We start from the raw sequence: 22,808 nt of genomic DNA, 5'->3' as shown, positions 1-22,808 counted from the left end.
TACAGCACTATTTTTATACAGCAACGTATAATATTGAAAATAAGTAGAATGTAACTCACAAATAGTGTAAAAAGTCGAATAGTTTTCAGTTTCAATAATGCTGCATAATCAATAAACTCAAAATCTCAGGCAGTTAAAACAACAAATGCTTATATTTCTTGCTCTGAGGTCTGCAGGTTATTTGAGATATCTCTGCTTCATGTTGCAGTTTACCTGGGCTTGACTTCAGGCTGTCAGTTAAAGTCACATCTGATCCTTTTTCTTCAATCAGTGGCTACTCAAGGTATATTCTTTTCATGGTTCAAGGCAGAAATATAGGGACCAAGTCTAATCATGAAAGGACACATAAACCCTTTACTTGCTTCAGTGTGAAAATATTCCATTGATTAAAGGAAGGCATGTGGATCAGCCTAAGAGCTGTATTTAGTGGTTTTGAGGATAATGTCATTTAGGTAAGAAAATATACTCTATATACTTTAATAGGAAAAATCTCAAAGTCATATGGAAAAAAACCTTCAGAATTTGGAATAATAATTCAGGACAAAAATAACAAAAGCAAGTATATATATGATATATCAAACAAAAACCAAACTCAGCTTTTATATAGACACTTCAAGACAAATATTGTATACTAAATCACCAATGTATTGGTATACTTATATGTGCATGATACTTTCCATTACCATAATTCTGATTATATAGCTTCCATAGTTAGCAATGACTTTTAGTGATAATATCTTTTAGGATATTATCCACATGAACCAGAAGATTTCAACATGTGCAATGTGATGAATATTTATCCCTGTCAAGCATCATCTCCTCCTTTATTGGTAACAGCACATAGCTTTCCTGTTAAGAAATCACACAGACACCATATTTCACCCATTCTGTTAAGGCACGAAAGTGAAAGTGTTAGTCACTCAGTCGTGTCCGACTCTTTGCGACCCCATAGACTGTAGCCCACCAGACTCCTCTGTCCATGGAATTCTCCAGGCAAGAATCCTGGAGTGGGTTGCCATTCCCTTCTCCAGGGGATATTCTCAACCCAGGGATCGAACCCAGGTCTCCTGCATCACAGGCAGATTCTTTATTGTCTGAGCCACCAGGGAAGCTCTGTCTGTTAAGGCATAGTTAGCCTGATTTCTCACCTGCAGTGGTAGTCATATGATCTAGGCTGGGACAATCAGACAATCCATTTCCTTGTCATAATATTCTGTTCAGGGATGGGTTTATAAACCAAGTCAGAAACCAATTAAGAATCAGTCTTGAGTCCCTTGGACTGCAAGGAGATCCAACCAGTCCATCCTAAAGGAAATCAGTCCTGGGTGTTCATTGGAAGGACTGATGTTGAGGCTGAAACTCCAATATTGTGGCCACCCGATGTGAAGAGCCGACTCATTTGAAAAGACCCTGATGTTGGGAAAGATTGAAGGCAAGAGGAGAAGGGGACGACAGAGGATGGGATGATTAGATGGCATCCCCAACTCAATGGACATGAGTTTGGGTAAACTCCAGGAGTTGGTGATGTACAGGGAGGTCTGGCGTGCTGCAGTTCATGGGGTCGCAAAGAGTCGGACACGACTGAGCGACTGAACTGAACTGAACTGAACTGAACTTGAGTCTTTGGTTTAAACTGTTGAGAAAGAGGTGCTTGTTTTTTTCTCTGAGGTTGCCAGACTGGTGGGAAGTAAACTTTGCATTTGAACAGTTTTGCCACTATGCGGCAAAAACCTGCCTGAGAATTAAGCCAAGACATAGGAATGCAGAGCCAAGAGACAGAGACAAAAAAATGTCTTGAGGTTTTTTGAGTTTTTAATTCCAGTCCAAAGCTATCTGTATCCCTTACTTCCTACTCACAAAACTAACATATTTTACTTGATTGCTTTTATCACTTCAAATCCAAAGCATTCCTATTAATTCCTACGCTTCTTTTTGCTCTACAGTATCTCTCCAAAATTCTCTTTTCTGGACTCACTTGTCATATTACTTTGCTGGCATACATATAACCCCTCATTTCAAGGGTGATCTACTCCATGTGATCTTAATTTTTCACTATATCCTAGACTCAAAATTAATTCATTTGTTATTTTCCCTGACACTGCAAATTTGCTGAATAAAATGAATTCTTTAACCAATATCTTTGTTTGCTCAGTTAGGTATTCATATCAACAGTCTGGTCTCAGTGAAGATGTGTCTGAAGATTCACATGTTTCATGATATGTCTCCAACTCTGACTATCTATTTACTGTGGCACCGACAGCTTGCCCCCAAAGTCTTCCAGATTCTCTACCTGGAAGATGTGATACAATGTCTCAAACATAATTGTTTTCTTCCTAACTATGTGGCAACCTGCCATTTTCCTTGTTTGCATTATGGCTTCCTTGATGCCTGTTAAGCTACTGTGTGGAAATACCTCTTAACTAATATAGACCACCAGCCCCTTTCCTGCTGATACTATGTTTCCTTGTTAAAAGACTATGCTATTGAAAGGACACTCCCACACCAAAGCCAAAATAGAGCTCTTAGGTACCAGTCTTGTTTAGTCTCCTAGTAATCTCTTTCCTGCAACACTATATGGCCTAAGTAGCCAATCATCATCGCTTTTAATTTATTTATATTAGAAAGAATCTCATTTTACATGCAGTTTCCTTCTCTAGACTTTACCAATCAATCTATGGGAACTTGACCACAATCCATCTTAGAGGCATTTATATTATTCAGAATCACTCCTTACCCTTAATCATTTGATCAAGTTTTGCCTTTATTTTTTTCATGAGTCCTTTCTTCCGGATTTCCTAATATTTTGGGAAAGAGAGAGGTCTTGTCTCTCAGTTCTTTTTTTTTTTTTTTTAGTTGAATGTTATTATTACAGATTCTGATCATGTTAATCCCACCACAAAATCTTTCTGACTCGAAATGTTGGGTGTATGGATTTTATGGACTTTAAATTTCCCTGAATTCCAAGATAAAACTCCACTGTCTCCTCTTATTCTCAGAACAATAAACAACTGTATTACTTTAGATTAAGATCATAGAATTTTAACACTAAAATAGAATGGAATATCCCCTGTAGTCAAGTAGAAACACTTTAGAATTCCCAATGATTTTTTATCATTTTCTGTTAGAAATTGGAGAGCTGTTAGAATTATTTCAATCATCAGATCTAGTCTTTGTTTCTTTTTTGATTATCTAGAATCATCACTCCAGGCTCACTTTAACCCCTAATGCTGTTCAAAGCCCCCTACTCAATCGACATATAAATAAGTCTACTGAGAATTGACTTGTTGCCTCACTTGGTTACCCTAATATATTTTTAAGATTAGAAACAGAATGTAAATGCATCAATGCTTATATTGTGAAATATGCTTTACCTCAGTACTGTGATCATTAGCATTTAATTACTTACCTTATCTGAATCCAAAGGTTTTCACAGTGACACTGCTTTTGATGGTAAAATCTATAGTTTTGAAAAAAAATCCAGAACATTAGAATAGATATTTTGATCCAATACTTTCACTAAGGGGTTTGCTCAGTTGCTCTGTGTGTACTCCTGGAGTGAATAAGCCTAAAGATCTTATATTTGGTCAAACTAGAGTCCTGTGATGATGTCCTAATGGAAAAGAAGCCACAGAATTAACTTCTCATTATTTAGTCTCTTGATATATCTGATATTCTATGACTGTATGTATGAGTAATATCTATTTTTAACCTCAGAAAAAAATGTCATATTGAAACTTAATTTCTTAATGCAGAAACTTCAATAATGAAAAATTTTGGTTGGGGGTGAAACTAAAACTGAATTGAATATTTTGTTCATTTTGAAATTGAAACACTGCAAATGTTTGCAATAGATAGAGCAATATTTTGACTGTGAGTTCAGGTGGCTCAAATTGTTATTTTCCTTCTATTAGTGAAGGACTTTAGATATAAGACCTAATCCTAGTTAAATAATACATGATTACACACTTTATATATATATAATGCCAGATGTTTAAAAGGTTAATATTCCCGTGATAAGGAAAACATTGTTATTAAAGCTCATTTAGATGGTATTCCTGTGAGATTTTATGGATGTTCTTCATCTGTTTAAATTATTATCAATATTTCTTTTCAGATTATGAATAAACAGTTTGTGCTCAAGTGTTTGTTCATGTTAACATTTACTTCGTAATATATACTTCTTATAGGAATATAAATAGCTACTGGAAAGAACACTGACAACTTCAAAGCAAAATGAAGTTTTTTCTGTTGTTTTCAGTGATTGGGTTCTGCTGGGCTCAGTATGACCCACATGTACAATCTGGACGGACATCCATTGTTCATCTGTTTGAATGGCGCTGGGTTGATGTTGCTCTTGAATGTGAGCGATACTTAGCCCCCAAAGGATTTGGAGGGGTTCAGGTGAGTACTGTTCATTGTATAAATTGCGGACTTTGCTATGCTGAGAGTAAACGGTAGTGTGCTCTGTGTCTGAAGACTGGGACATTTTACTTAACAGTTAAGTACTCTAAGTAAAACAGTTTTCTGAGGAAGAAAAAAATTTGAAATTGTCGGTGACTTTATGTTTTATTTCTAAGATAATTTTTTTCAGCAGGATATTTCCAATGCAGTGTTAATATTTTCAACCAATTGTAAAGAAATGTAGTTTTGCCAAAGATTCAGAAATAATTTTAGACTATTGATTATAGAATATTCAGTGATATAAAGTGAGTCATAAATTGATACTTGTTAACATTGTTTTATTTGTAGGTCTCCCCACCCAGTGAAAATGCTGTGATTACTGACCCTTCAAGACCTTGGTGGGAAAGATACCAACCAGTTAGCTACAAGTTATGTTCAAGATCAGGAAATGAAAATGAATTCACAGACATGGTGACTAGATGTAACAATGTTGGTGTAAGTGACTTAAAGTTTCCTTTAAACATATGATATACAAAAATAATTTCTCTCTCTTGTCTCTTATTCCTTTTAAGAAGAACAATTTTCATACATATAAAATTTACCTCGTGCTTTAGCTATAAATTAAAATGTAATTGTTACCTTATGTTTAATTATTATAACTATTTGTATATGTACCATTTATACACTAAAGAAGATGTAATTAAAAGTTTAAAGCCACAGACTTCAACTAATGTGTAAGTTTAAGTTTTATTTTATTAAGCAGAACATCAACTTTTAACCCTTATGGTTGTACACATTTTGGGGGAACACTTTTCCAGTTAGAAATTAGAAGTTCCACTTACAACATTTGCTGTTTCTTTTATGTGAATTGTATGGCCACCCATAATTCTTGGATATTCCTTCCCACAAATACTATGATGGTTTGTAATTATTTTCTCTTTGATGAGGAGCATAATGAGAAATAATTGTTGTTGTTCAGTCACTAAGTTGTGTCCGATTATTTGTGACCTCATGAACTACAGCACGGCAGGCTTCCCTGTCCTCCACTATCTCCTGTAATTTGCTCAAATTCATGTCCACTGAGTCAGCGGTGCTATCTAACCATCTCATCCTCTTTTGTCCTCTTCTCCTTTTGCCTTCAATCTTTCCCCACATCACAGTCTTTTCCAATGAGTCGGCTCTTCGTATCACGTGACCAAAGTATCGGAACTTCAGCATCAGTCCTTCCAGTGAATCTTCAGGGTTGATTTCCTTTAGGACGGACTGCTTTGATCTCTTTGCAGTCCAAGGGACCCTCAAGAATCCTCTCCAGCACCACAGATTGAAAGCATCAATTCTTTGGCGCTCAGCCTTCTTTATGGTCCAACTCTCACATCCATACATGACTACTGAAAAAAAAAACAACATGGCTTTGACTATACTGACTTTTGTCAGCAAAGTGATGTCTTTGCTTTTTAATACACTGTCTAGATTTGTCACAACTTTCCTTCCAAGCATCTTTTTTTTTTTTTTGTCATTGATGCCATATTGACATGTGTCACCATCTCTTTTACAAACTAGATTATGGTTTTAAATGGAATGCACAGGCAATATCTACAAACACCAAGGAAAGCTAAGTATTGCATCTCGATTTCATTTGGAAAAGAGAAGATTCCCAAATCAAGCTGGTTTTTATTCTTGAGAAGAAAGGTGGTAGAACATATGGATAGACAAAATCCTCAGTAAGAATGCAGTATGGTAGTGTCTACTTTGAAAGAAAGGATTAGGTGCTTCAAACCAAAGTATCAGCTGCATGACTCTTAGGTGTTTGAATATGGCCATGTACCACACTGAGTTCTAGTTTGCATGGGGTATGAGCAAGAAACTTAAATAGACAAGATAGTTTTACAGATCCTGTACACAGGATTTGTTTTTTCCATTCATGGAACTTAAAAAAGAGTTAAATGTGAAGCCAAAACATACATTTTGTTTAATATTAACTGTCTTTCCTGGTCCTCCTTCAAATCTGTAAGTAATATTCTAGAACATGTGTATTGAGAGAAGATTGAATCCCAAGCAGTGAGATAATTTTAGAGAAATAAGCGACCAGACACATAGTTTCTTTCTTTCTTTCTCTTTTTTTAAAGCAGCCACACTAATATTTCTGGAGTGTGGCAGGGACCTCGGAACCAATCATTCATCAAAGAAACGTCTTTTAATTTCATTGTTGCAGTCACCATCCACAGTGATTTTGGAGCCCAAGAAAATAAAATCTGTCACTGTTTCTACTTTTTCCCCTACTATTTGACATGAAGTGATGGGACCAGATACCATGATGTTAGTTTTTTGAATGTTGAGTTTTAAGCCAGCTTTTTCACTCTCCTCTTTCACCTTTATCAACAGGTTCTTTAGTTCCTTTTCACTTTCTGCCATTAGAGTGGTATCATCTGCATATCTGAGTTTAATGATATTTTTCCAGGCATTCTTGAATACAGTTTTTGATTCATCCAGCCCAGCATTTCACATGATATACTCTGCATAGAAGTTAAATAAGCAGAGTGACCATATACAGCCTTGTCTTACTCCTTTCCCCATTTCAAACCATTCAATGTTTCCATGTAAGATTCTAACTGCTGCTTCTTGACCCACACTTAGTTTTCTCAGAAGACAGGTGGTCTGTTATTCACATCTCTCTAAGCATTTTTCACAGTTTGTTATGATCCACACTGTCAAAGGCTTTGGCATAGTCAAGGAAGCAGACGTTTTTCTGGAATTTCCTTGCTTTCTCTGTGATCTAATTAGAGTTGGCAATTTGATCTCTGGTTTCTCTGCCTTTTCTAAAATCCAGCTTTTACATCTGGAAATTCTTGGTTCACATATTGCTGAAGCCTAGCTTGAAGGATTTGAACATAACCTTGTTAGCATGTAAAATGAGAGCAATTGCACTGTAGTTTGAACATTCTTTGGCACTGCTCTTCTTTGGGATTGGGATGAAACTTGACCTTTTCCAGTCTTGTGTCCACCGCTGAGTTTTCAAAATTTGCTGACATATTGAGTGTGGCACTTGAATAGCATCATTTAGGATTTTAAATAAATCAACTGCAATTCCAACACCTCCACTAGCTTTCTTTGTAGTAATACTTCCTAAAGCCCACTTGATTTCACACTCAAGGATGTCTGGCTCTTGGTGAGTGACCATACCATCCTGGTTATGTGGGTCATTAAGACATTTTTTTGTATAGTTCTTCTGTGTATTCTTGCCTTCTCTTCTTAATCTCTTCTGCTTCTGTTAAATCTTTACAATTTCTGTCCTTTGTCAAGCCCATCTTTGCATGCACTGTTCACTTAGTATCTCCAGTTTTCTTGAAGAGTACTGTTTTCCTCTCCTTCTTTGCATTGTTCATTTTAGAAGGCCTTCTAATCTCCTTACTGTTCTCTGGAACTCAGGATTCAGTTGGATATATCTTTCCCTTTCTCTTTTGCTTTTTGCTTCTCTTCTTTCCTCTACTATTTCTAAAGCCTACTCAGACAGCTACACTGCCTTCTTGCATCTTTTTGTTTTTTTTCCCCCTTTGGGATGGTTTTGATCACTGCCTCCTAAACAATGATACAAACCTCTGTCCATAGTTCTTCAGGCACTCTATCAGATCTAATCCCTTAAATATATTTGGCACCTCTACTGTATAATCATAAGGAATTTTACTTAGGTCATAACTGAATGGCCTAGTAGTTTTTCCTACTTGTGTTAATTTAAGCATAAATTTTGAAATAAGGACCTCATGTCAGCCACAGTCAGCTCCAGGTCTTGTTTTTGCTGGCTATATAGAGCTTTTCCATTTCCAGCTACAAAGAATATATAGCCATCTTGCCTGTTACTCAGGATATCTCTTGACTTCCTACTTTTGCATTCCAATCCCATATGAAAAGGATATCTTTTTTTTTTGGTGTTGTTTCTAGAAGGTCTTATAGGTCTTTGTAAAACCAGTCAACTTTAGGTCCTTCAGCTTCAGTGGCTGAGCCTTAGACTGGATTACTGTGATGTTGAATGGTTTGCCTTGGAAACAAACTGAGATTATTCTGTTGTTTCTCAGATTGCATCCAAGTAGTGCACTTAAGACTCTTTTCTTAACTATGAGGGCTACTCCATTTCTTCTCGGAGAAGGCAATGGCACCCCACTCCAGTACTCTTGCCTGGAAAGTCCCATGGACGGAGGAGCCTGGTGGGCTACAGTCCATGGGGTCGCTGAGAGTCAGACACGACTCAGCAACTTCACTTTCACTTTTCCCTTTCATGCACTGGAGAAGACCATGGCAACCCACTCCAGTATTCTTGCCTGGGGAATCCCAGGGACGGCAGAGCCTGGTGGGCTGCCGTCTATGGGGTTGCACAGAGTCGGACACGACTGAAGCGACTTAGCAGTAGCAGTAGCAGCCATTTCTTCTAAGGGATTCCTGCCCACAGTAGTAGATGTAATGGTCATCTGAATTAAATTTGCACATTCCCGTCCATTTTAATTCATTGATGCCTAAGATGTTGATGTTTACTCTTGCTATCTCCTGCTTGACAAAGTCCAACTTACCTTGATTCATGGATCTAACTTTCCAGGTTCCTATGCAATATTGTGCTTTAGAGTATCGGACCTTACTTTCACCACCAGACATATCCACAACTGAGCACCATTCCATTTTGGCACAGCTGCTTCATTCTTTTGGAGCAATTAGTAATTGCCTTCCACTCTTCCCAGTGGCATATTGGACACTTTCTGACCTGAGGTCCTAATATTCCGGTGCTATATCTTTTTGCCTCATTGTGTTGTTCATGGAGTTCTTGCAGCAAGAACACTGGAGTGGTTTTCCACTCCCTCCTCCAGTGGGCCACATTTTGTCAGAACTTCTCACTATGACCCATCCATTTTGGGTGGCCCTTCATGACATGGCTCATAGCTTCATTGAGTTACACAAGACCCTTTTTGCCACAACATGGCTGTGATCCATGAAGGAGATGAGAGACAATATCTACCTTTATTTTTCTGATCCTAAGTAGACAGTAGAGTCTGGCTTATTATTTCTTAGGATGACCTATGGAAATTTCAAAAACTAATAATCTCTCTTGCCTTAACTGATTCCTATCTACTGCCAAAAAAAGTCTCTTTGCATTTTTTCACAGTTCTATTAGTTTGGGTTTCTCTTAATTTATTATATGTATAAACATTTTCCAAGTGCCTAGAATGCTTATAGGACTTCAATTCACAATGATTTCTTTTCACACTTGACTGTTTTTCTTGTAAGATAAGTTATAAAATAACAAAGAAGTATTTTTGGAATGTTATCAATGTTCTGTAAAATCTAATTAATAATATTATAAATTTCTATCTCTGTAAGTCATACTGAAATGGAAATTTTGCCTTTCAGGTCCGCATTTATGTGGATGCTGTAATTAACCATATGACTGGAAGTGGTGTGAGTGCGGGAACAAGCAGTACTTGTGGAAGTTACTTCAACCCTGGAAGTGAGGATTTTCCAGCAGTCCCATACTCTGGTTGGGATTTTAATGATGGAAAATGTAATACTGGAAGTGGAGATATTGAGAGCTATAATGATGCTTATCAGGTAATTAGCAAAATATCTATCTACACCTTTTATTATCCATATGTAGTTCACCGATCTCCATTTTAAATGTTAGTTTAGGTGTGTTTAGGAAAACAGCATTCCATGTCTGACTTCAGAATCTCATATCAACATTCAAAAAATTTTCCCCAATTTGATTTTTCAAAATGGAAAAACTTATCCACTTTTTCTCCATTTTCCTCATTTTTATAATGAAAAATATTTCAAAGGTATGTCAGTACTAGAATGTCAATATCCTCAGAGACTGGTGCAAAGAAATCACTATTGAAATATCTATTAATGAATAAATGAATGAATAATTGAATGGATTCTCAAGTGAAGGTGATGTTTTATGTATCAATCACAAAATTTTTACCTCCATAGGTCAGGGATTGTCGTCTCGTTGGTCTTCTTGATCTTGCACTGGAGAAAGATTATGTGCGCTCCACAATTGCCAACTATCTAAACCATCTCATTGACATTGGTGTAGCAGGGTTCCGAATTGATGCTTCTAAGCACATGTGGCCTGGAGACATAAAGGCAGTGTTGGATAAACTGAATAATCTAAACACAAACTGGTTCCCTGAAGGAAGTAGACCTTTCATTTACCAGGAGGTATGTCAATAAATATATATATATGTCCATATAAAATATGACCATTTATTATTCTTTAGAAAATAATTCATCAAGATAATTCATCAGAAAATAAATGGCAGATTTAATTTAAAATGCAATTTCTTTAGCTTAATGGCTGAATCATTTACATAGAAGAATGTTCCTTAACTTCCTTTTATTCAGGGAAAGTACATCTAACTCTGTCACAAGAGGTTTGTTATCCAAATGACAAAAATTTATTTAGGCTGCAAAAATCTCCATGTCATGTGTCATTTCCCCAGAGGCCATTATAGAAGACAGATAATAATACAGATGTCTTAAGACAGGATATCTGACTCTAAATTTTGGCTAGATCACCATTAGGTGTGTTTGTTTAGGCTGATTCATTAACCTCTCTGAGCAACAATTTTTTTCAGAAGTTATCGAAAGGAATAATGATAATGATTATGTCTTTGTTTTTTTTGGAGACTTGAAGAGGTGATATTTATCAAGTAGCAAGAAATATTACCAGCCAGATATTAAGTGCTTTACAAGTATGAACTAGTCTTATCATTTACGTGCAAGTCTAAATTAGGTCAGCATTCTCACAGAACAAGTTACTTTGTCATGTTACTTTTACTATTGTAGGATAGGTATGTTTTAGTGAAGAAAAATGAGAATCTTGATATAAGGAAAACCATTTGGGGCATTTCATATAATATAAAATAGTATAAAGCTATTTTTTATATAATTTTAACTTGGTTAAAATTCTTTAAAATTCTTATTTAAATTGTTATTTTCTTCTTCATTTCTACAAGGTAATTGATCTGGGTGGTGAGGCAGTTACAAGCAGTGAGTACTATGGAAATGGCCGTGTGACAGAATTTAAATATGGTGCAAAACTAGGAACAGTTATTCGCAAATGGAGTGGAGAGAAGATGGCTTACTTAAAGTAAATAAAATATGTTTTATCCTTTGAATTATTTCACAGATTTATTTGTGATGTTACCCCAACATAGATTTTCTTCTTAATGCCTTCTTATTTAGACAAATTTCAAGGATTTATTTACTAATAACAAGTGCTGTAAATCCCCACATTCCAAGGGATCATCTTTATTATTTAGAATATAAATCACAAGGAAGCTTTTTTAGGGACCCAACACCAACCTAGAGATTGTAATTTATGCATTATATGACTGTACTAGATTTAATTAATATTTGCACATAATTTGTGAAAGCCATATTATTGTTAAAGTTATTCTATAATTTATGAAGTTCCTACAATGTTGCCATTCTATAGACTTTACATATATTAATTAATTTCAAATATTAAATGTTTATAACAATATAATGTTGAAGCTTATTTAATCCAATTCATTATTCTGTATAAGATGGTATGGATAGTGGCCCTTCTGAAGTCCATCTAAATTATAATACACTAAAACTTCTAATATAACTTTTATACCAAAATTCCTATAACATGAAAGTAATTCAAGTAATTTCTACGTATATACATGCATGGAATGTATTTGTAGATAATATATATACATATATAGTTTGTAATTTTAAAAAGCTCAGTTTATTCTACAATTAAAATAAATTACTTTAAAAAATTAAAAAATTTTAAAACCCTACAGAATAATCATTTAACTAGAGAGAATTTCATTAAAGAGTGCAATACTGAAAGAAATGCACATTTTGATTATTCTAAAGTTATTGTAAAAGAATACATATACGTGTTCTTAAGATTTTCTTTTTTAATAGGAACTGGGGAGAAGGCTGGGGTTTCATGCCTTCTGACAGGGCCCTTGTCTTTGTTGATAACCATGACAATCAGCGAGGTCATGGAGCTGGGGGAGCATCTATTCTTACATTCTGGGATGCTAGGTAAGAAACAAAGTTCCCCATTTTTAAACCTACCATTTTAATGGTATTAAAAATATTATTTTCTTTTATAATAAGATAATTTTATGCCTTTTAGATTGTACAAAATGGCAGTCGGATTTATGCTCGCTCATCCCTATGGATTTACACGAGTAATGTCAAGCTACCGTTGGGAAAGATATTTTGTGGATGGAAAAGTAAGTTTTATGTTGTCCAAAAAATCTTCTTCTCAAGAAAAAGAAGTTAATTTTGTTATAATTTCACATAATGCTATAACATTCACTATTTATTTTATCGAATATTTATTAAGTGCAAACCTGAGGCAGGGTTCTTGTAACAATGCAGTGGATATTTAAAAAAGTAAAAATGAAGGATCTCTGTTGATAAAAAGTATGTAAACTATTTCAAAATATGAGAAGTATACCCTCTTGCCCACCCACTCTAAAAAAATACCACTTAAAAATAAGGATACAATGATTAAAATGGGTACTCATAAGTACCTGCTTCATAGAGTTGATATGAGGATTACAAGTTAACACTTCAAAGAAATTTAAAACAGTACCTGCTCATGGTATGAGAAATATAAGTATTTGTTAAATACTTTTTTTAAGGAAGTTTTGTGGAATGCAAAGGCATTATCTAGTTGACCTGAAGTTCAGTAGGGAAAGTATAGCAGGAACAAAATACATTTACTAAAGAGAAATTTGCTAACTATTCTGAAAATGTTAAAAATCAGAAAAACTTGAGCAGTATGGTAAAGACATTAATCTGAGTAAATATTTTAAAAAGAAACTGAGAAATAAGAACTTAAGTTATTTGGAAAGTTAGTGGGAAGTTTTCTTTTCAAACTGAAGATTTCAAATGCAGCATCATACAGCAACTTCATACCTGAAGTAGAAAATTCTCTTCACTCTGAACCAGATAGATATTCCCTTAGTTTCTAGTAGGTTCTTTACAAATTGAGAAGTCTACTACTACATTGCACAGCAACATTCTATTCTTAGACAGCATTAATATTTAGGGTATTTCCCTTTATATTGAAGCAATTTCTTATAATTTCCACTAATTAGTCTTATTTCTGATAGCAGGAGTCATGGCATATCTTCATTTCCCCTTTTCCTACAATATTCTCAAGTCTTCTCCATGATTTCTGCATGCTAACAACGCTGAGCTTGTCCATCATTTATCATACCATATGATTTAAGACAGCTATTGATAACCTTCCTAGACATAATCTATTTTTTCCTATGATTACCTTGAAAGTACCAATTAGAAAACCATGGTAATAAAAAATTGGTCAATTTAGTAAAGAGTATTTTGATATTTTGATTAGAACTTTTATTGAAAAAAGATGAAAGAAACATTTATTAGCAATTATCATGTATAAAGCATTTTTATATACCTTATTTAATTTTTATATTATCTAATAAAGAAATGCAATAAAGGAAAATGGCTGTCTGAGGAGGCCTTACAAATAGCTGGGAAAAGAAGAGAAGCAAAAAGCAAAGGAGAAAAGGAAATATATTCCCATCTGAATGCAGAGTTCCAAAGAATAGCAAGGAGAGATAAGAAAGCTTTCCTCAGTGATCAATGCAAAGAAATAGAGGAAACCAACAGAATGGGAAAGACTAGAGATCTCTTCAAGAAAATTAGAGATACCAAGGGAATATTTCCTGAAAATATCGCCTCGATAAAGGACAGAAATGATATGGACCTAACAGAAGCAGAAGATACTAAGAAGAGGTGGCAAGAATACACAGAAGAACTGTACAAAACAGATCTTCACAACCCAGATAATCACGATGGTGTGATCACTCACCTAGAGCCACACATCCTGAAATATGAAGTCAAGTGGGCCTTAGAAAGCATCACTACGAACAAAGCTAGTGAAGGTGATGGAATTCCAGTTGAGCTATTTCAAATCCTGAAAAATGATGCTGTGAAAGTGCTGCACTTGATATGCCAGCAAATCTGGAAAACTCAGCAGTGGCCACAGGACTGGAAAAGGTCAGTTTTCATTTCAATCCCAAAGAAAGGCAATGCCAAAGAATGCTGAAACTACTGCACAATTGCACTCATCTCACATGCTAGTAAAGTAATGCTCAAAATTCTCCAAGCCAGGCTTCAGCAATATGTGAACTGTGAACTTCCAGATGTTCCAGCTCGTTTTAGAAAAGGCAAAGGAACAAGGATCAAATTGCCAACATCCGCTGGATCATCGAAAAAGCAAGAGAGTTCCAGAAAAACATCTATTTCTGATTTATTGACTATGCCAAAGCCTTTGACTGTGTGGATCACAATAAGCTGTGGAAAATTCTGAAAGAGATAGGAATACCAGACCATCTGATCTGTCTCTTGAGAAACCTGTATGTATGTCAGGAAGCAACAGTTAGAACTGGACATGGAACAATAGACTGGTTCCAAATAGGAAAAGGAGTACATCAAGGCTGTATATTGTCAGCCTGCTTATTTAACTTATAGGCAGAGTACATTATGAGAAACGCTGGGCTGGAAGAAACACAAGCTGGAATCAAGATTGCCGGGATAAATATCAATAACCTTAGATATGCAGATGACACCACCCTTATGGCAAAAAGTGAAGAAGAACTAAAGAGCCTCTTGATGAAAGTGAAAGAGGAGAGTGAAAAAGTTGGCTTAAAGCTCAACATTCAGAAATCTAAGATCATGGCATCTGGTCCCATCACTTCACAGGAAATAGATGGGGAAACAATGGAAACAGTGTCAGACTTTATTTTGGGGGGCTCCAAAATCACTGCAGACGGTGATTGCAGCCATGAAATTAAAAGACGCTTACTCCTTGGACGGAAAGTTATGACCAATCTAGACAGCATATTAAAAAGCAAAAGATATTACTTTGCCAACAAATGTCCATCTAGTTAAGGCTACGGTTTTTCCAGTAGTCATGTATGGATGTGAGAGTTGGACTATAAAGAAAGCTGAGCACCAAAGAATTGATGCTTTTGAACTGTGGTGTTGGAGAAGACTCTTGACAGTCCCTTGGACCGCAAGCAGATCCAACCAGTCCATCCTAAAGGAGTCCTGGGTGTTCATCGGAAGGACTGATGTTGAAGCTGAAACTCCAATACTTTGGCCACCTCACGCGAAGAGTTGACCCATTGGAAAAGACCCTAATGCTGGGAAGGATTGGGGGCAGGAGGAGCAGGGGCGACAGAGGATGAGATGGCTGGATGGCATCACCGACTCAATGGAATTGAGTTTGGGTAGACTCCGGGAGTTGGTGATGGACAGGGAGGCCTGGCATGCTGCGATTCATGGGGTAGCAAAGAGTCAGACACGACTGAGGGACTGAACTGAACTGAATAATATCTTCATTTTACAGAAGAGGAAAATGAGGCACAGAAGTTATGTATATTAACTAAGTCTTTGAGTTAGTAGTAATGGAACCTATCTTTTAGTCCTACATTTTCTAACACTAAAGTCCTTGCGATGTCAATAACATCACACTGTCTATAGTGATATTAAGAAGTCATTATAATTCTTTGGAAAAAAATGAGAGACTAAAAAAATCATACTCTTGTTTGAAATATGGCACTAGGCAATGAGTAGTTAGGGAGAAGATAAACTTAGTAAAAATCCTGAACAAGTTGAACTCTAAGTGAAGACACTACAAAAACACAAATAGGACAGATTGGGTTTGATGTCCTAAATAAGGACACATGTAATGTTAAAAATGTGAGCTTTTAAAATTGATTACTTTTTTTTTTTTTTTTTAACTAATTGAGGATGTTAATGATTGGATGGGGCCACCAAATAATAATGGAGTAATTAAAGAAGTCACTATTAATGCAGATACCACTTGTGGCAATGACTGGGTCTGTGAACATCGATGGCGTCAAATAAGGTAGGAATATTATTTGGACACATTCTCTAATAATAAACTTTCTTAGCATTTTAAAAATACCTTTATTTATTTGTTGGTTTTTGACTGAGCTGGGTCTTTGTTGCTATGTAGGCTTTTCTCTCCTTGTAGTGAGTGGTGCTACTCTTTGTTGTGGTGTGGGAGCTTCTCACTGGAGCACAGGCCCAACAGTGTGGCGCATGGGCTTAGTTGCTCCATGGCATGTGGGATCTTCCTGGTTCAGGGATCAGACCCGTTTCTCCTGTGTTGGCAGGCAGATACTCCACTACTGAGCCACCAGGGAAGTCCATTGTTTTGTATTAAATTGTTGAAGTATCATCAGCATTTCACATGCTCTTTTGTTTTTAGGAACATGGTTATGTTCCGTAATGTAGTTGATGGTCAATCTTTTACAAACTGGTGGGATAATGGCAGCAACCAAGTAGCTTTTGGAAGAGGAAACAAAGGATTCATTGTCTTTAACAATGATGACAGGTAAGTAGATATCAATTAGAAATAATATTTTATGCTAATATGTTCTTGGTTTATTCTTTTCCTGCTCTTTTACTTTTTTCACATCTGAAAAATTCTTTCGATAGCAGATTAAGAAAACATAATGATTAGAAAAGGGTCAGAAGAAAAATGATGATGACTGATTTTTTTTTGATCTCCTCTGTTTATAATGGTTTTCTTTTCTAAGTGGAGTCATTTTTTGTGCACTCTTCACATCATGGACAGATGTGATGCATGTGTACTGCTTACATATACACCTCACATAAAATATACAAGTGTTAGTCACTCAGTCATGTCCAACTCTTTGCGACCCCATGGACTGTAGCCCACCAGGCCCCTCTGTCCATCTAATTCTCCAGGCAAGAATACTAGAGTGGGTAGCCATTTCCTCCTCTAGGAGATCTTCCTGACCCAGGGATCGAACCCAGGTCTCCTGCATTGCAGGCAGATTCTTTACTGTCTGAGCCACCAAAGAAGCCCCCAAAATATACAAAGTCATTAATATGACTATTAATATGGTCATGAAATCCATAGAAGAATGTCTTATAAAACTTTTAAAATCAATAATGGAAAAATAATGCCTCAGATCTGAAATGTCTTTTTTTCTCTCTTTTTTTCACCTACTTTAGTATGTAGTTCTTTAGTCTTGTTTTTCTTATTCCCATCTCTCTGTGACAAATAATAGTTTTTAAAGCATATATATATTTATAATGAATATGTATATTATGGTCATTGATTCACCTCAGGAGACTTTTTACTTTTAGTTCTGAGACATGTCATTACTGGCTTTTCATTTGTGAAACTATATTCTTTGCCTCCATTATACTGTTTCCCTCACATATTGAAGGAAGGCATCTTTGCAAGCACTTGTAATGTTTTAGTCCAAACTAGATTCCACCCATGTTTAGCTCACTCTTTGCCCAAATGATATTTTACTGGCAAAAAAATAATAATAATAAATAAATCAAGTATATACTTATCTTCCCCAAGAATCCATTACTAGTTCTTTTTTATTTGTCTTTTGTCATATGTGTATGCGTGCTCGGTCCTGTCTGACTCTGTGACCCTATGGACGGTAGCATGCCAAGCTCCTCTGTCCATGAGATTTTACAAGCAAGAATACCAGAGTGGATTGCCATTGTCTTGTCCAGGCGATCTTCCTGACCCAGGCATCAAACCTGTGTCTCCCACATCTTCTGCATTGTGGGCAGGTTCTTTATCACTTGAGCTATCAGGGAGAGGGAAGAAACATATTTATGAGACAGCTTTATATTTTAAAATTATATAATTCTTTATAGAAATGCAAGATTATTTTTATCTCCAGCCCAAATTTATTTTAACCTCTTAAAAAAAGAGATTTTTGAGGAAATAATCAAATTTAAGTTCTTGAAAATAATCAGTATTTTTTTAAGTTCAGATGAGGATACATTTAAAGTAATTTAAAATTATTTTCTCTAAGTGAAACAGGTCATTCAAATCTTCACTGATAATCTTCAACTTTATTTTTTGTATAATCTTTACTATTGACTGCTGCTGCTGCTGCTAAGTCGCTTCAGTCGTGTCCGACTCTGTGTGACCCCATAGACGGCAGCCCACCAGGCTCCCCCGTCCCTGGGATTCTCCAGGCAAGAACACTGGAGTGGGTTGCCATTTCCTTCTCCAGTGCATGAAAGTGAAAAGTGAAAGTGAAGTCACTTAGTCGTATCCAACGCTTAGTGACCCCGTGGACTGCAGCCTACCAGGCTCCTCCTCCCTGGGATTTTCCAGGCAAGAGTACTGGTGTGGGTTGCCATTACCTTCTCCGTAATATTGACTAGGAAATTCCTAAATCTATAAGAATTTTGTTGACCCTGAGAAAACTAGCTACAACCACTGGAGAAATCTTTATGTTTGAATTTTATTTTCATCGAGACTTTGACTGCTTAAAGTTCTATAGCATACAGTTAAACTATTTTAGAGAGTCTGTATTCTTGCTTTTAATTGTGTTGAATTCATATTAAATCTTAAATTTTATTTTTACAGTGCATTATCTGCAACTTTGCAGACTGGTCTTCCTGCTGGTACATATTGTGATGTTATTTCTGGAGATAAAAGTGGTAACAGTTGTACAGGGATTGAAATCAGTGTTTCCAGTGATGGCAAAGCTTATTTTTCTATTAGTAACTCTGCCGAAGATCCATTTATTGCAATTCATGCTGATTCTAAATTATAAAATTCGAATTGAATTAAATACATACACCCAGAGAAATAAAATGTGTTTTGTTTCTTCTACTTATGTAATGTATAACTTCTCATAATTCATTAATTTTTGGTAAAAGCTATAAAACTGTAAAACTCAAAAAAGCATAAAAACACATATACTTAATAATTGTAATTACAATCAACATTTTGTTACATTTTAAAAGATTCTCTTTAAACTATTTGTCAAAGGAATTTCTAAGAACTCAGAAAAGCATGATGAAAAATTTGTTTGTTACCATTAATACCACTTGCCCAGCTACATCTCTCTAATCCAGGTTTATATTTCTTATGTAGGGTGTTTCTAATAATTAGTTAAGGGTAGCTGATTTAATGATGGTTCACATACAAAATCATAAAATTTGTATATTTTTTACAATATAAAAGGCCCTTTCATAGTTATTAATTAAAAAATAAAAAATTATGTAGTATATAATTCTTAATTATCTTGAGCTTATAGGACTCCTCCTAATTTCTCTGTATTCATTTCTTTCTTTCTCTTTCCAATAGCTTTAGCATGATGATGTTGTATGACTTTTGTTCCATCTCTTAATCCCTAATATGGATGGATGTTTTCATAGGGCTCTCATGACTCCCTATACTCAGTTTTGGTTTTTCCTGATCCTTTAGCTGTTTATTCTTCTTCACCTTGACTCTCAATGTGGGATTTATTAAGACTCTCGGCTAGGTCTTCTTATAACTCTCAGGTGTTTATTTTCATAGTTGAATACGAAAATAGAAGCCATAACTTGGAAATTCTCTCCTCTTTTTACTCACAAATCTATCTATACTTGGCCCTATCTTTCTCTTCTTTCCTCCTGTCATAATGAACAAAGTGCATTTTACCAAAGTCTGCTCCCTCCATTTTTACCTTTTTGAGGAATTAACTGCTTAGATTATCTTTCTCTTCTGATTTAACAATCTTTCTTTTATTGACATATTAGTCCCCTCAGATTACATATATCATATTAGAATCTTTCAGCTAAAAAAAATTCATGACCTCAATTTTTCTCTTTCTAGTGGAACTTTGTAATTTTCATCTCATAGTCTCAACATCCTCAACACTAGTCATTTTTCATCTCCTTACTTTTCAGTTTCCATTGTAAGTTCATTTAATCTGCTCATCAACATAATAAAAAATATTTATGTTACTCATACAATGTACTTCACTGTCCTCATCTTTTTCTATTTCACAACACTACTCAATATGGAGAGACAATCTCACATCCTCTCTTCCTTTGATCTCTGTGATTCTACTCTTTCTTTGTTTTCCTTCTCTCACTAATTACTCTTTTTCAGATTTTGTTTTATTGACTTGGCTTCTGTTTGACCTAAAATCTCATTTGGATTAAATTTTCTTCTTTCTGTATCCTCTCTCTAAGTGACTACAATTGTTTCCAGGGGTTTTAAACACATACTTTAGCATGGAGGCCTATATCTGCAAACCAGATCTTTTCTTGGGACTCAACTTTGTGTTACAACAGATGCTTCACATCTCTATTTTAGTATTTCACAGACATCTCATACCTGACATATCCAAAATGTGATCGTCAATTTTTGTCTTCAGCAAGTCTTTTGGTACACAGCAGTGTTTCACCACTCACTTAGAAAGCTGAAGTATTTCCTTGATTTTTTTTCCCCTTTCTCTTAACTACTTGCCCTATCTCTTCACATAAAACTTAGCATCATCTATTAATTTTTATCTCCAAAATAGTGAGGCTAAAGAGGGAGATCCATGGGATACTAGTAGGAAATAGTTTGAATGGGTAGAAAGAGACTACTATGTAAAAATACATCTCCTGTCAAAGCTTTCCTATTAGATTTGATATATTGATACCAGCAATGGCATTTCTAACTGTATAGGATAGCACTATGAAAAATAATCATATGTTAACCATGAGGGAAATTCTAGAAACCGTCATTTCTTATACTGATAGTAATACAGAATTCATTCACTTGGTTTTAGTTTACACTACATTTATGGCTTACTTCTCTCCTCCCACCTGACCCCATCTGTGTAGTTTAAATAAACTGAATTCTACTGTAGTTCACTAGCACATAAGTCTCTATCTGTGAATCATTTCAGATTTGTATAAACATATTTATCAGTCCTCATTCCAGGCTTCTATTGACATGTGTTGAAATAACTGATTTTAAATGACAGCCAACATCCTGCTTACTGTTTTTATATCAGTGGGGATGGAAATAATAGAACTATCCCTTGATTTAACTGTCATTCCAATAACACGTCAAGCATACTATAAATTTTTAAACACTTTAAACCCTAACCCTAACACTTAATCTCCCAGAAGTTAATGGTTATAATAATATTGCTGGCTTTGTAGAAGAAACGTCAGCTATAAAATGTTTTCCTATATCATAATGAGCATGAACATATTAAAAAAATAAAGACTTACATCCAGCAAAATTCTGCTTCAATGAGAATAAACTTTAAAAATTTTCATTTGAGGAGGAAGAGCATTATTTGGCATAAAGTATTTTCTGCCTTATATTCTAAAATTACCAAATCAATGAAAAACTTTGTATCTATTTTTTGTCAAAAAGCCAAAACGTAGAAGAAAAATAAAAAGGACTAATATCTAACTAGATTTTTTTCTGATATAGAGACTATTTTCTGTAAAATATAGCTTTATTTTATAGAGGTTTAACTTTAGAGTTACTATATGGAAACATTTTTAGTGTGCAGGCTTAAAGGTCTCCAATAAATAGTACATTTTCTAAGGTCCTAGGGTGAATTTACTGAAAAGGCAAACAAAAGTGTAAGGAAGATAGAAATCAAAATATTATCTTCATTTAAAAGCTATTAATGTAAGAGAGGGCTTCCCTGGTGACTAGGCAAAGAATCTACCTGCAGTGTGTGAGACTGGGGCTTGATACTGGGGTCAGGAAGATCCCCTGGAGAAGGAAATAGTGGCTATACCCACTCCAGTATTCCTGCCTGAAGAGTTCCCTGGACCTCAGATAGTTTTTATGAGAGGGCAATTGGCAGTCTTAATAGTGAACCTAGGAATTAGATAGACATTTATACTCAACAGCCTGAACTGGAGCAGGGCTTCCCTTTGGACAGGCGGAGCTTCTCCAGAAGAAAAATGCAGAGTATCTTTATCAACATATAAATCACTGCCAAGAGAAAGAGAAGGAGCTAGGCTACATGTGTCCAATATTTCCTTCCAAATTAATCAAAAAGACTACCCACTCCTTTAGTGAGTGAAGTGGCAGAGAAGTCAAAGCATTCTGTAAATGTAGTTATTCCTTAAAAAAAGAGAAAAAAATGTGTAAGGAAAAAAATCTCCTTCATGGTCCTTGGTGTTTTAGAAGGGTAATAAGTATTTTGTGTTAAAATCAATAATTTTAAAGAAGTAAAAGAATATGTAAAAAATAAAGAACCTCAATTACAGTTTCTTTCTATATATTCTGACTATTCCTTGCTAGTGACATTTTAATAAATATTCATAGCTCTCTCTAATAGTTCATTTGCTTTGGAACCCCTGGAATTCCTATCCATGGCCCATGATGGTCTTTGCTTTTCTGTCCCATTCAGAACCTTCCTACCCATATGCAATATTTGGTCAGGGAGATCTCACAAGAATAGCATCCCACGACTTTACAATTTTACTCTCCCAAATTCTTCCATTAAAACTTTTTTTTTCTTTTTGTTAACTGATCTCAAAAAGTAACATGTCTGTCATTC

At 35.4% G+C, this 22,808-nt stretch overlaps 1 protein-coding gene across 3 annotated transcripts in view; it reads left to right on the top strand.

The window, feature by feature from the left end:
* Positions 1 to 4,233: 4,233 nt before the first annotated feature.
* LOC145507100 (pancreatic alpha-amylase) overlaps positions 4,234 to 22,808 on the top strand; it is a 78,671-nt gene continuing 60,096 nt past the window's right edge. For 2 of the 3 annotated variants that reach the window (XM_081492928.1, XM_081492929.1), the window contains exons 1-9: positions 4,234 to 4,401; positions 4,750 to 4,896; positions 9,793 to 9,990; positions 10,372 to 10,602; positions 11,400 to 11,533; positions 12,346 to 12,468; positions 12,563 to 12,662; positions 16,230 to 16,348; positions 16,715 to 16,840. In XM_081492928.1, coding sequence (XP_081349054.1) covers positions 4,234 to 4,401; positions 4,750 to 4,896; positions 9,793 to 9,990; positions 10,372 to 10,602; positions 11,400 to 11,533; positions 12,346 to 12,468; positions 12,563 to 12,662; positions 16,230 to 16,348; positions 16,715 to 16,840 — 1,346 coding nt within the window. Of the gene's footprint in view, positions 4,402 to 4,749; positions 4,897 to 9,792; positions 9,991 to 10,371; positions 10,603 to 11,399; positions 11,534 to 12,345; positions 12,469 to 12,562; positions 12,663 to 16,229; positions 16,349 to 16,714; positions 16,841 to 18,880; positions 19,112 to 22,808 lie in introns of those variants that run through there. The other variant, XM_081492927.1, reaches the window with a different exon arrangement.

The sequence above is a fragment of the Giraffa tippelskirchi genome, chromosome 5 (genome assembly GCF_054371585.1).
Source record: "Giraffa tippelskirchi isolate mGirTip1 chromosome 5, T2T-mGirTip1v1.2.pri, whole genome shotgun sequence".
Classification (NCBI taxonomy): domain Eukaryota; kingdom Metazoa; phylum Chordata; class Mammalia; order Artiodactyla; family Giraffidae; genus Giraffa; species Giraffa tippelskirchi.
The sequence above is the reverse complement of the archived record's forward strand: the minus strand, read 5'-3'. Positions and strand labels throughout refer to the sequence as shown.